This window comes from Eschrichtius robustus, chromosome 2 (assembly GCF_028021215.1).
Source record: "Eschrichtius robustus isolate mEscRob2 chromosome 2, mEscRob2.pri, whole genome shotgun sequence".
NCBI classification, from domain to species: domain Eukaryota; kingdom Metazoa; phylum Chordata; class Mammalia; order Artiodactyla; family Eschrichtiidae; genus Eschrichtius; species Eschrichtius robustus.
In genome coordinates, this window is record NC_090825.1 from 174573398 (window position 1) to 174587410 (window position 14013).

General features: G+C 58.4%; 1 protein-coding gene across 1 annotated transcript; it reads left to right on the plus strand.

The window, feature by feature from the left end:
• The first annotated feature begins 314 nt into the window (after positions 1 to 314).
• Positions 315 to 12549, plus strand: KHSRP (KH-type splicing regulatory protein). Its single transcript, XM_068537156.1, has 19 exons — positions 315 to 1017; positions 2740 to 2836; positions 3472 to 3510; positions 3857 to 3896; positions 4844 to 4893; positions 5184 to 5255; positions 6037 to 6094; positions 6407 to 6581; positions 6762 to 6860; positions 7195 to 7293; positions 7429 to 7531; positions 8238 to 8338; positions 8434 to 8578; positions 8656 to 8816; positions 8898 to 9007; positions 9437 to 9525; positions 9611 to 9811; positions 9918 to 9995; positions 10077 to 12549. Exons 1-19 carry the CDS (start codon positions 760 to 762, stop codon positions 10352 to 10354), a joined length of 2253 nt encoding a protein of 750 aa, XP_068393257.1. The 5' UTR covers positions 315 to 759; the 3' UTR covers positions 10355 to 12549.
• The last annotated feature ends 1464 nt before the right edge of the window (positions 12550 to 14013 follow it).

Here is a 14013-nt window from a genome sequence, read left to right on the forward strand (position 1 = left end):
ACCAAAACGAAGCGCCTTTATTTCCTTCATTGCCATTTGTCCGGAGAGGTGTCAGTCACCTTACACCCGCCCCCGCCACTCAACCATTGGCTTAGAAGACAGGACTAGAAAAGGATTCTGGTTAAGACCGAAAGTAATTCAGTCCAAACGCAAGCGCGTCACGCAGATCTCGTCAGAGACTGGATACGTTGATTGCCAATCTCTATAAAAACCTCCTTCCGTGTGTACTCATTGGCTTGCGTAGACGACTATCTCGCCGGACGCCCGCCCAGCCGTTCAAAGAAGCCTTTCGCCAGATCCCTCCTTCCTGTCCACTTGACTCTTCGGAGCCATCAATCCGGTTCTGAAGCCGCCCACCGATTCTGGAACTCCCGCTTCATTGGGCCTCGGGTCTTCTCGGATCTCCTCGATTTGCCCTCCCAGCGCCGGCAGCCCGCAGCCCACTGCCTCCGAAAGCTGTCGATCTCCCGGCGCCTCCCGCCCACTGCCCCTCCCGGCACTCCGATTGGCCGCTCGCCTCCAGAGCCCGTGATTGGTGTCCCGGGAGCAGCAGCCGCCTTCCATTGGCCCGGAGGCGCCGTCCGTCAAGCCGGCGTCGGGAGGGGGCGTCCCTCTCCCCCCTCATCGTCTTTCCAGCCGCTGGGTTCCCAGAGTGCTCCGCGGCCGTGTGGAGCGAGGCCTTGTTCCCGCGTTGAGCCGCTGCTGCCGCCGCCGCCTCCTCAGCTTCAGCCTCCGCGCCAGGCCCGGCCCCGCCGCGCCATGTCGGACTACAGCACGGGAGGACCCCCGCCCGGGCCGCCGCCACCCGCCGGCGGGGGCGGGGGATCCGGAGGAGCCGGGGGTGCCGGGGGAGGCCCGCCGCCGGGCCCGCCGGGCGCGGGGGACCGGGGCGGCGGCGGTCCAGGCGGCGGCGGCCCGGGCGGAGGGTCAGCCGGGGGCCCCTCGCAGCCGCCTGGCGGGGGTGGTCCGGGAATCCGCAAGGACGCCTTCGCAGACGCAGTGCAGCGGGCCCGCCAGGTGAGGAGGCCGCGGGCCTGAGGGGCGCGCGCGCGGGCGGGGGAGGGGGCGGGGTCACGTGCGCGCGCGGGGTCGCGGGGGGGGCGGGGCCGCCGCGGGGTCACGTGGGGCGGTGGGCGGGGGCCTGGGCCTCCCCAGACACCTGGAGTGGGGGGCCTCCCCCGGGGGTGACCCCCTGCAGGGGGAAGGGTCGTCCGGGGTTCACCCAAGAGCGGCCGCTGCGTGTGCAGGGTACCTGGAGCTCGGGGACTCACTTTGGGGACTTCCCTCCCCCGTTAGGACATCCTCCACTCCTGGAAGCAGGGGGTCCGCCTTTCCAGGGAAGTCTTGCTGTGCCCCCACCTCCCCATCAGGGCAAAGAGCAGTTTGCCCCCAACCCGGTCCCATTTCTGCCTGCTCCCCAGGAAGGAGGGACTTCGGGGGGGGGGGGAAGAAAAGTCCTCTTGAGCTTGTAAAGTGGAAAGGGGACCCTTTGGCTGCCAGGCAGTGGCCAAGCACTTAGTTGAAATGGGGAGGGTGGGCCTAGGGACTGGCTCTTTTTGATGCTTCTGGTGACTTGAAAGCGTGGTCTGTCTCTTTTGGGGAGAGAAGGGAAGGGTCCCACCACTGTGTTTTGGGGCATGATGACTACGTGGAGGTGTCACATGCTGGTGTGTGACATCCCCGGCTCCATTCTCGGCCTCCCCACCGCCTGAGGGGAGGAGGCCCATAGAAAGCGAGAACTTTGTTGCCCTTTCAAAAGGAGGCTGACCCGGCTCAGGCCATTGAGTGCTTTCTGACTCAGGATTGTCCCAAAACCTCCAGGACACAGTGGGAGGTCCCGTTAGGGGAATGCCCTCTTCCCCTCCCAGCGTGGTCTGTGGCTTTCACCCCTGGGGTGGAACAGGGTTCTAAGCTGCACTTGATCTGGTTGCCCCCAAACTGTCTTGAGTGAGAAGCAACTCTAACAAGGGGAGTTGGTGCTGTTAGTTGGGGTGGGATAAGGCCCCATCTAGGCATCCCAAGAGTTTTGGCTCAAAGTGTTTTTAAAAAGAAAAAAGAAAAAGTTTTACAGGTGAAAAGATAGATCCTCAGGTCATGGTTTGTGTTTCTTTGGAAAACTTGCAATGATTCCACCAGCAGAGTCTGGTCTTAAATTTGTTGGGTTGGAGTTTATTTGACGTTGCTGTTCGTGTGTCTAAAATGTAACATGTGTTCCGAGAAAGGTCTTCTGTTCTGGTTAAAATGAGGGTTTCAGATGACTTGAAGCAAAAACTTTTCTAAGATTTGTTGAACAAATGCAAAGATTTTGAGAGTGAGGGAGATAAAGGAAAGTTGTGCTCTTCAGCATCCCAGAGGACCAGGAGCTTGGGCAAGGGAGTGTCTGAAAGTTCTCCCTGGAGGAGGGGCCCTGAGGACCTTCCCTGGCACCTGAACTTCTGTTCCTTTCGCCCCTAGAACAAGTCAGTGTGGATTACACTCTGGCCACAAACAAATTAGGCACAAATCTCATAGAGAAAAGGGAGTTTTGAAATTCCTGAATAACTCTTGAACTCTGAGGCCTTGGGTAAAAACTTTTTCTAGAAGGTCTTAACCCCCAGGCTCTTCCCCAAATCTGGGGGAAGCCACTCCCAAGCCAGACAGCAAGACCTGTTGGGTTTAACGAACCAGAGAAGTCGACCTGAGCACCATGGAGGGAGATTTTGGGTGGTAATTTTTCTCTGCTTACAACTTTATTTCTAGATCGCAGCCAAAATTGGAGGTGATGCCGCCACAACGGTGAATAACAGCACTCCTGATTTTGGTTTTGGAGGCCAAAAGAGGCAGTTAGAAGATGGAGGTAACTACCTGCTGGAGGGGCAGGGGGGAGAGAGTGAGGTGCCTTTGTTTGAATGTGGTTCAAAGTGGGGGGGGGCCCGCTGCCATTTTGGTCTTTTAAAACCTCAGCGATCCCAGCTTTGTTGTCTCTTTTTGTTCGGGCTGCCATCCTGAGGTATCAGGTGGCTGAGTGGAGGGCAGATTGATTGTGACCAGGTCCAAGTTGTAAGTTCTCAAGACTGTTCCTCCCCTCCTGCCAAGCTAGGGAAGTGTTGGCAGTTCTCTCGAGGCCCCACATCAGTGCAGTGTGGCTGGCCCGGGGGCATGCAGTGTGATCCAGAGCAGCCCAGAGTATCAACTCAGTGATCAGCCTGACTTCCCCAAGGCAGGTTTGGTCCTAAGCCGGAAGGACTCGGGTGCCACCGTAATTTTCCCCCTGTTACAAAGGGCTTCTTATACCTGAGTGCCAGTGGGGGGGATTGATGAAGTCTGGCCCCCCCTCAGGGGTTGATCTCTGCTACTCCCCTGCCCTGGCTCTGACGTGGGGGCTGGGGGACAGGACGATTGTCTGCCAGGACATGCGGCACCAGCATCAGATTTGAGGCAGCTGTGGGTGGGTGGGTGGGTGCTGCATCTGACATCCTCTTCTTTTCACAGACCAACCGGAGAGCAAGAAACTGGCTTCCCAGGGAGACTGTAAGTCCACTGGGTGACACAGGCAGAGGGCAGCTTCAGGATCTTAGGAGGTTTCTAGCAGTGGGGAGCTGGAAGTACTGAGCAGACAGCACCTCCTGCATGGAGGCTCTTGGTGTTCCTCTGGGGTCCATGAGCTTTAGAGAACCCAGAGCCTGGGAATTGAGGCAGAAACCTCAGAGTGTGTGTGGTTGTGAGGCGGGCTCCATTGCGTTCACTCGGGAAGGCTCGGAAGCACTGTGATAAGTGCTAGTTGCCCCTCGTGCAGGCAGGAATGCCTGGGGCCGGCAGTGTTTGGGGTCCCAAAGAGGAACCAGGACAATCTTTCCTTTGGATTTTCTCTCTGCAGCCATCAGTTCTCAGCTCGGACCCATCCATCCTCCCCCCAGGTAAGTTGTGATTTGGAGAACATGTCATTTCTTTCCTCGCTATCTCTGGCCTTTTGTACTGACTTGAGGGAGAGCTCTGTCTGAGGCCACATCGTTTAGGGCTTTGTCTCCTTTGCTGCTTGACCAGGGAAAGGAATGAAAAGCAGAAGGGGCTTCATTTGTCCCTTGTACTTACTGTCTGTGGGGCTGTAGAGAGCACAGGGCTGTGGCTGTTAGCTGTAATGAGGAAGGGGGAGCTCTGCACCCTCTTGCTTCCTTTGTTTGGAGTGGGGACAGTCAGAAGCACAGCTATCCCTCCTCCTAGGAAAAGCTGGGGACTGACCTTAGCCTTCTCATCTGTCTTCCGTAGATTCTTGTTCCCTGAGAGCTGGAGGAGCCAGGGGGTCGGGGTGGGGGGAGGGTCTTTCTTACCTTTTTGCCCCAGAATGACCTCAGTGAATCTGACGTAGAATCCTTTGTGAAGGACCCTGTTCTTTTTTTTTTTTTTCTCAGTTGGCTAAAGTTTTGTGAAATGCAGTAAAAACAACTTACTAGGAAAATGAAATGAAAAAGATACAAAGCCAGTTTTTTTTTTTTTTTTTAATTAAGATCTATAGACATCAGATGACACCATCAGATTTCTGTGAAAGTGTCCCAAGTTCTCTCAGCACTGGTCCAGGGGTTCACGCCACCCCAGACCAAGCCTCTCGTGGCCCAGAAAGGGAAACTGAGGCCCCGAGAGGTTGGGTGATCTGCTGTGGGCCGAGGGAGCCCCCGAGCTGTTGTCAGACTCTGCTTGGGCCTGTGGGGGCTTGGTCCCTATGTCATAGAAGGCGGGGGCTTGGTCCCTATGTCATAGAAGGCAGGGCCTGTGGCTTTGGGGGTCTTTCTCCAGGAGGCCCTCTGGCTCTTCCATCCCCCCTACTTCGCTCCTACTTGAGGCTGACTCTCGTCGTCTCTCTTTGCAGGACTTCAATGACAGAAGAGTACAGAGTCCCAGACGGCATGGTGGGACTAAGTGAGTGTGGGTCAGCCGTGATCAGGGATGCCCGTTATCCCCCCCGTCTCTGGGACAGTCTCCCAGGAGCCCCCGGCAGCCCAGGAACCTCTGGTTTGAAAGAGCCCATTTCATGCTCTCTCTGTTCCCATCCTCTCTGGCCGGGGGAACGGCGGAGCTCTCAACTTGGCTGCTCCGCCCCCCCACCCCCACCCCCCGAACATCAGCGGGGCCGGGACCCCCTCCACACAGTCTTCTCAGCGTCCGGCTCCCCGCCTCAATCTCTGCTTTTGTTCTTTTTTTCCACCTAGTCATTGGCAGAGGAGGCGAACAGATTAACAAAATCCAGCAGGACTCGGGCTGCAAAGTGCAGATCTCTCCAGGTATGGGAAGCCAGATCTGGGCCAGGACAGGCGCTGGGCTGGGCTGAGCTGAGCGGGGCTGGGCGGGGTGTGTGTGGGGGTGCTCTTGGGCTTTCTATCATAATCCTCTGACTGCCGTGATTGGATAGAGGTGAAACGGACTGGTGTTCATTGAGCACGTTTTATGTGCTAGGCTCTAGCATGGCGCCTCGAGGTGTAGCTACAACTCTTTATTTTCTTCAGTTTTCTGGTGAGCGGGGAGGGCTGGAATCCAGTACAGGGAGCTGCACCCCAGACCCTGCTCTGACCATGTTGCCACCTGAGGTAAACACCTGGTGGAAGACAGGCGGGAATGTGTGAGGCAGGGGAGCTCATTAGGAAGAAGAGCTGAGGTCAGGCCTGGGTTCAAGTCCAGTTCTGCCTGCTCCTCGGCAAGTGCCTGCTTTGCAGGGCTTTCTGAGGGCTCGCCCTGCCTAACCCGTGCCCTTCATTGATTGGAAGCTGCTCGTCATCAGTGGTGATGGACAGGGCCCAGGTTTGGGACTTTCTGGAATCTGCCTTGCTTTCCATCTCATCTTTTTTCCTAAAAGTTTTGTCTCCCTTACTGGATTGTAAGCTTCCTGACCTTGGCCTTGTGTAGAGCAGCCTCCCAAGTGTTGGGGAGGTAAATTGATCTGTCAGGCCGCCACACGGTGGCAGAAGTAGCCACTGATTGTTCTGGAGGTCTCCTCATCTACATGGAAAGTCCTCCTGGTGGCTGCAGACCCAAGAATGCATTGACCCTATCTTCTCTTCTCTCCAGACAGCGGTGGCCTACCCGAGCGCAGCGTGTCCTTGACAGGAGCCCCGGAGTCTGTGCAGTAAGTCCCTGGCTGGGCCTGTCACTGTGACGAAGAGAGTGGGCAGAAGCCCTCTGGATCCCTTTGAAGTTGAGGGTGACTCCCACACCATGTCTCTCAAGCCTTGCCCTCTCCAGGGGGGCTGTCCTGACTCTATGATTCCCCTGAATGCTGAGATCTGGGGAACCTGGGCCTGAATAGCCCCAGCCCCAAGGACAGGACCATTTGTCATCTGTCAGGCCATGTGGGTTGGAATCGCCTTCCCTGGGACCTGGGTGGAGCTGCCAGGCCAGTCCTCTCTCAGGTGATGACACCCATTCTTCCCCTTCCCAGGAAAGCAAAGATGATGCTGGATGATATCGTCTCTCGGGGTCGTGGGGGCCCCCCTGGACAGTTCCACGACAACGCCAACGGGGGCCAGAACGGCACGGTGCAGGAGATCATGATCCCCGCAGGGAAGGCCGGCCTGGTCATCGGCAAAGGTGGAGAGACGATTAAGCAGCTGCAGGTAAGGGAGTGGACCCCTCCCCTCCCAAGAAAGTTTCCTCCCTGGGGCTGTGCGTCTGCACACCGCTGCCCCCAGCCACTTTGCCAGGGTCCTTCATCCTTTTTGATCACACCCGGCCCCCCACATGCCCCAGAAAGTCCTTTGAGAGCTCAGCACTGACTCTCAACCTTGGCTGTAAAGGAACGGGCTGGAGTGAAGATGATTTTAATCCAAGATGGATCCCAGAACACGAACGTGGACAAACCACTCCGGATCATCGGAGACCCTTACAAAGTACAGGTGACCGCACCCCGGGGGCTAGCGAGGGGTTCTGGGGCAGAGAGAGGGCAGGCAGATGAGCTGGAGATTCATATGCAAGTGGAGAGGTTTTCAAGAGCGCTGGCTTTGAAGTCAGCCCAGGACTTGTTCTCTGCTGAGCTCTGCCTCCCGGCCGTTTGTACATGAGCAGGTGGCCTAAACTCCAGAAAATGGGGGTGCTCACCACGTCTGCCTCTTAGGGCGGCGGATAAAGAGCTCGGCACACGTGCGTTGGTCCTTAGCTTAGGCCCGTGACCCCTGGGCACGCGGTGGGGCGGCGGTGCTTATATGAGCACTGTGCTTCGTGTCTTTGTAGCAAGCCTGCGAGATGGTGATGGACATCCTTCGGGAGCGTGACCAGGGTGGCTTTGGGGACCGGAATGAGTATGGATCCCGGATCGGCGGGGGCATTGATGTGAGTGCAGGCTTCCCCAGGTGGATGGAGTGCCAGGATAGGCTGGGGGGGCGGGGGGGTTGGCCAGCGGGCAGCAGAGGGCCGCAGGCTGGGGACAGAGCCCAGCTGACTCTCCTGCGTCCCGCCCGCCCTCAGGTGCCAGTGCCTAGGCATTCTGTGGGGGTGGTCATCGGCCGGAGCGGAGAGATGATTAAGAAGATCCAGAATGACGCGGGTGTTCGGATACAGTTTAAACAAGGTCAGGGGCCAGCCGGGGGTCCGCTGGGCACGTGGACATGTTGACCAGGTCTGTCCGCTGAGGAGCACTCTTGGGGTCCCCTGCGGGCAGCTTGGCACCAGGGTTAGCCTGTTGAGCCTCTGCGGTGCCTCATTACTCCTAGACCAGCAGGACATACCTCATCACCTCCCCCCCGGTGGGACAGCCACGTGAGAAAGTGGGTGACAGGCGGCTTTCCAAGTCCAAGGGGGGAGTGTGTTTTTCTCTCCTGTCAGATCCTCTTTTTTCCTCTCCCCGCCCAAGGGCTCTCCTGACCACGCCGCCAGGGCCCCTGGGCTGCATTAGCTTACACGGCCCCAGCTCTGGGCTCCTGCCAACCACAGTGAGAGGGTCTGTGGGGAGGAGGGACTCCTCTGTGCTTTTGAGAGTTTTGTTGTCAGTTCTTAGTTCTGTCAAGTGCATCCGTTAGTTCTGGGGGATACCTGATTCAGAAAGAAGCCTCATCCGCCACCCTGCCTTAGCTGGTTGGTTTCCTTCTCTGGCACCGTGGGCCCGCCGGCCTTTCTCGGCCCCTGAATACGTGGAGGGCGGCGAGCAGCACTTTGAGGCTGAGATATTTCAGACACCTAGCCTGGTCCAGCTTCTACCCTGAAGAGGCGGTGTTAACGGGGGTTTGGAGTTGTGCTTCTCTTGTAATTGCGTTTTTGTTCTCTGGGTGCTGCCTCAGATGATGGGACGGGTCCCGAGAAGATAGCTCACATAATGGGGCCCCCAGACCGGTGTGAGCACGCCGCGAGGATCATCAATGATCTCCTCCAGAGCCTCAGGGTGGGTGGCGTCGGCTGTGCTGAGAAGGGCTGGTGGGGACAGAGGGGCCAGGCTGGGTTCCTGTGTTAACTCTCTGTCTCCTCCCTGCCCTGCAGAGTGGTCCCCCGGGCCCTCCAGGGGGTCCTGGCATGCCCCCAGGGGGCCGAGGTCGAGGAAGAGGCCAAGGCAACTGGGGCCCTCCCGGTGGGGAGATGACCTTCTCCATTCCCACTCACAAGTGCGGACTGGTCATCGGCCGAGGTGAGTAGCCCTTCCACGGGCCCCATCCCTTCCCCGCTCTCTTCCCACCCTCCCTTCACAGCCTGTGGCTTCCGCAGGTGGCGAGAACGTGAAAGCCATAAACCAGCAGACGGGCGCCTTTGTAGAGATCTCCCGGCAGCTGCCACCCAACGGGGACCCTAACTTCAAATTGTTCATCATCCGGGGCTCACCCCAGCAGATCGACCACGCCAAGCAGCTCATCGAGGAGAAGATCGAGGTGGGCTGGGGAGGGGCTCTGGGAGCCTGGGCCCGGCTCCTTCTCCCGCTCCACTGACTTGTCCGATTCTCTTTCCTCCAGGGTCCCCTCTGCCCAGTGGGACCAGGCCCTGGGGGCCCAGGCCCTGCCGGCCCCATGGGACCCTTCAACCCCGGGCCCTTCAATCAGGGGCCACCCGGGGCTCCCCCTCAGTGAGTATCCCTGCCGGCTCCCTGGGGTTTGGGGTGGGGTGGGGCTGTGCTGGCAGGGAGACTGGCGGACCCTGTGTCCGTCCCCTCCACTGAGATGGCCAGCCCCGCCTCGTGGAAGTGCTGAGCGTTTGGCCCCAGACGTGATCCCGGCCAGCCCCCTGTTTTACAGACACATTCTTAAAAGATGCCACAGGTGTTGCCCTTGGTCTCCACCCACGCGTAGATCCGTGCATGGTGCGCTCGGGGACTTGCACTTCCTTGAGTCAACACAGCCTTTGGCGTTTGCATCGGTCATCTCATGCCCTTCCCTGGGCCAGGAACCCGCAGCGCCACTCAAGGGGTGCTCTGGGTCCCCGTCCGAGCTGCAGCCATCCTCTGTGGGGACCCAGGAGCAGCCTGGCTCACGTGTTCCCCGTTCTCGTCCTGCAGTGCTGGAGGCCCCCCTCCTCACCAGTACCCACCCCAGGGCTGGGGCAATACCTACCCTCAGTGGCAGCCGCCTGCTCCTCACGACCCGAGTAAGTGTAAGGACCTGACCAGGGCAGGCGGAGAGGGGGCCGGCTTTCCGGGCCACCGCTCAGCCCACACGTCCTCCTCCCGCAGATAAAGCCGCGGCTGCCGCCGCAGACCCCAACGCTGCCTGGGCCGCCTACTACTCACACTACTACCAGCAGCCCCCAGGCCCCGTGCCAGGCCCAGCGCCGGCCCCCGCGGCCCCGCCCACCCAGGGCGAGCCCCCTCAGCCTCCACCTGCCGGCCAGTCGGACTACACTAAGGCCTGGGAGGAGTATTACAAGAAGATCGGTGAGTGCCTGGCCCACGGCGGGGGCTCGGGTCCGCCAGCGAGCAGTGGGCGGGTGGGTGGCCGTGTCCCCTGCCTGGGCTCTGACCTCGCAGCCTGTGTCCACAGGCCAGCAGCCCCAGCAGCCCGGCGCGCCCCCGCAGCAGGACTACACGAAGGCCTGGGAGGAGTACTACAAGAAGCAGGGTGAGCCGGCGGGGCCGCGGGGGGCAGGACCGGGCTCGCCCTCGTGCCGGCCACACTCACCCGCCCTCTGCTCCCCCACAGCTCAAGTGGCCACGGGAGGGGGTCCGGGAGCGCCCCCAGGCTCCCAGCCGGACTACAGTGCCGCCTGGGCCGAATATTACAGACAGCAAGCCGCTTACTACGGACAGACTCCAGGTCCTGGCGGCCCCCAGCCTCCACCCACACAGCAGGGACAGCAGCAGGCAAGTGGGAATTGCCACCCTCCTCCTCCTCCTTTCTCCTTCCAACCCCCGGCTACCGTCCATCCTGCCTTAGTGGGTAGCGCCGGAAATCCCTTCCCCTGCGGGGTGTGTCCTTGATGCCTGCAGCGGGGGCCACGTGGCCAGAGGTCTCCGGGAGTCCCCACGCGCCGGGGGAAGTGTGTGCTGGGTCCAGAGGTTAAACGAAGAGGCCTCCCTCCGCCGGCCCGCTTGTTCCTGTGTAACGCTGTCATGATGCTGGGGGAGAGCGCGCGAAACAAATAAAAGGAGGAACTGTTGAACTGGTGGGTAGTCCTGGGGGTGGGGGGGCAGGCCGTCCACTCAGATGCTGGTCGCCATCCTGGCTGCTAACTCACTCAAAATCTGGCCACTTGGGAAGAAAACGGATATTTTTTCCCCTCTCTGCATTACTTTCATGGTTTTTGTTCTTTTGATTCTTTTATTTTTGAAACCACGATCTCTCCCCGCGTGTCCAAGTGACTGTGTGTGCTGCAAGCGGCCCCGTGCGGCCCGGCCGTGGCTCCTCCCGTGGCTCCTCCCGTGGGCTGTGGGGAGGTGCCGAAGGGCCTGGGCCCTCCCGCTCCGCCCAGGCTCGGCCTCTCTGCTCCCGCGCCCGCCTTGTGTCCTGGTCTTGTCTGTGAAGTGGGCATGACGATCGCTGCCACCTTCCAACCTACCTCACAGGGGTGTTGTGGGGACACCGTGATCTCTGACTGTCATGTTGTGATGCGCCGGGGCCGCCCGCCCTCCTTCCTAAAGACAGGGCCCCCTCCTCCCTCCCCTCCCCTCCCCTGCTCCCAGCCCTGAGCGCTTCTCGCCTGCCCGCCCTCCCTCTCTCTCCCTCCCTCCCTCCCTCCCTCTCTCTCTCTCTCTCTCTCTCTCTCTCTCTCTCTCTCTCTCTCTCTCTCTCTCTCTCTCTCTCCCCCTCCCCCCCTCCCTCCCTCTCTCCCTGCTTCTTCTCCTTCCTTTGTGTCACTCTCTCCTCCATCAGGGAGCCAGTCTGACTTCAGCCGAGCCCCGGAGCACTGACTAGACAGCTACAGACACATCCTTCGGCCTGCGCTCGCCACAGGCTCGGGAGAGGGGCTTCCTGGCCCCCTCCTCGCCCCAGTCCCCCAGTCTCCCGCCTCCCCTCCCGTAGTGACCAATTCCTATCTCTTCCCTCTCCGCAGGCTCAATGAATCGAATGAATGTGAACTTCTTCATCTGTGAAAATCTTTTATTATTTTTTTTCCATTTTCTGTTTGGGGGCTTTTTGTTTGTTTTTCTTCCGTTTGTTTGTCGAGAGAGCGATGGCTGCCAAGTGGGGGGTGCCTGGGGAGCCCTCGCTGTGAGTGGCTTGGAGGTCGCAGCGCAGGCGGTGCCGGGCTCTCGCTCTCTCGCTCTCTTGCTCATTCTGTGTGTCTCACATGCTTTTTTTCTTTCAAAATTGGGATCTTTCATGTTGAGCCAGCCATAGAAGATAGCGAGAACTAAATCTCTGCAAAAAAAAGAAAAAAAAAAAAAGATTAAAAATTAAAAAGCAAAACAAAAACCTATGAAATTATATATATATATATTAAAAAATCTCTATCATCCCCCCCCCCCCGCCCCACCCCAGCGTTCCTGACACTGCCTCTTTCAGGAGAAAGCAATTCATTGACTCCTTACTACCACCCTTGGCCCTCTTCATGTTTTTAAAATAAACTTTTAAAAAGGAAAAAAAGTCACTCTTGCTATTTGTTTTTTTTAGTTAGAGTTGGAACATTCCTTGGACCAGGTATTGGTATTGCAGGAAAGCCCGCCACCACCCCCCCCACATCAGGCAGCCCCTCGCTCAGCCTCTCTGCTCCTCCTCTCGCTCCTCCCCCCGCCCCAGCTCAGCTCCCCTGCCGCCCACCCCTCCCGCCCCCCGCCCCCAGGACTGCTCTGTCGTGTTTCATCGGTTCAAGAGGACATTGAAACGGAAAACAGTTGAGAACAAAACAAAAAAAAAATTGTATGGCAGTTTTTACTTTTTATCGCTCGTTTTTAACTTCACAAATAAATGATAACAAAACCTCCCCGTGTCTGCCGGGTGCCGTCTCTCTCTTTCTCTCCCCGTAGAGTTTTGAAGCAGATGTTTGTTCTTTATAGATGTTGTAAAAGCCTGATAACGGTGATTGGAAATTACAAGCTTTGTGTTGTGTTGGTTTTTTTTTTTTTTTTTTTAAACCGGAATTATAAGAAAAGATAGTTTTCTGCAGGCGCATTGTGCTTTCCTAACTCTGCCCCCCACCCCTTTTTTGGTTAAATAAAGTGCTTTTTGTCTAAAACGGCGTGCTGGCCGCAGTTGTGTTTGCAGAGGAAACAGGCTGAAGAGGAGCTTGGCCCATGAGAGTGGGGTGTGGGCCCCCCAAAGACTGGCCGCCTGGTCTTGTAGGAAGGGAGAAGCAGGCAGAGCCCCGGCAGTGCAGTCCTCCCCCAGCGTTCCTGCCTCTGGGAACGTGGGGAGCAAGGCCCCCAGGAGGGTCCCCAGGGACTGGTGTTCCCATGGATACAGCCTGCCACCACAGCAAACCCATGGCCGGCCGTGCCTTGCGGGACTCGGCATGGCCCTGATGGCATGCCTAGCTGTGGCCTGTTTTGCTAGCGAGCCCTGAGTTGGAAACCTGGCCTGTTGAAAGGAAGGGTGTCCATTCCAGTGGTTTGTGGCAGTCTAAGGACGAGGGCAGGAGATGGGACGGTGGTCTGAGAGGCCACTTGAGCTGTCGGGCCCAGGGGTGATCGTGTGGAGGCATGCTGTTTGCCTGGGGTGTTCCTCTGGGATTTAGGGTTGAAATACCAGTGCTGAAAAACTCAGGGGTCCCACTCAGAATCTGGATGTCTGGGCCCACAGGCAACAGCTGCCACCTCTAGGTGGGGCTGTTCACGGCCCCCATGACCTTCCAGGTTTATTAGGGACCTGCCCCAGTGGGAGTGCCCCTTGGTGGCCCCCAGTCAGCCCACTTGTGGGGCAGCGGGCCCAGGAAAGGGGGAGGCTGTCGATCTGGGGTCACGTGGGGAGTCAGCTTAGATTGGAACCCCAGGCTCCCCTCACCAGGCGTCTCACCTCAGGCCAGTGCACCCGCTCTGAGCTCTGGGGCAAGGGGAGAGCGGAGCCCCCGGCCCTGTCCTGACTCACTGCAGACTTTCGATGACAGAGCAGCACTTGGCAAAAATGTTTTCTGGAGCTGCTTCTGCCAAGATCTAGAGAAGGGGAGCAAAGGGGGCTTCAGTTCTGAGTATCGCAGGGTCACTGCCCTCCACCCCCTGATGGAGGGGGTGACAGGTTCGCAGGCCCCTTTTACTTGCTGGTAAAGAATCGAGAGGTGCAGCCCCAGGGCCGTGTGGACGAGGGGAGACGGAAATGGGTCAGGAGGGCTGCCCTGCAAGGCTGCGCGTTACTGACAGCTGGGCACAAACTGTGCGGGGGTGCTGTCCCTGGGAACAGGCCGTAGGACCAGGGTTGTGCCAGGCTAGCTCACCCCCTTCCCATCCCATCCTTGGTGGTTGAGGCTAGCTTCTCTCACTCTTGCTCTCCTTACCTTTGGTTGCGGGAGGGGAACAGGAACGACACCAAAGTTCTCTGTCTTCACAGCAGTGAAAGTACAGGAGTTGCATGGGTCACTTTTAAGATATCCCTGCTTTCTACGTTGAGAACACATGGCTGGCTTTGAGTTGAGCTGTGGTTGACCAGTTGTCCTAATCTTAACATGTTTTTTTTTTTTGGAGATACGTTCTGAAATGTATTTGATTTT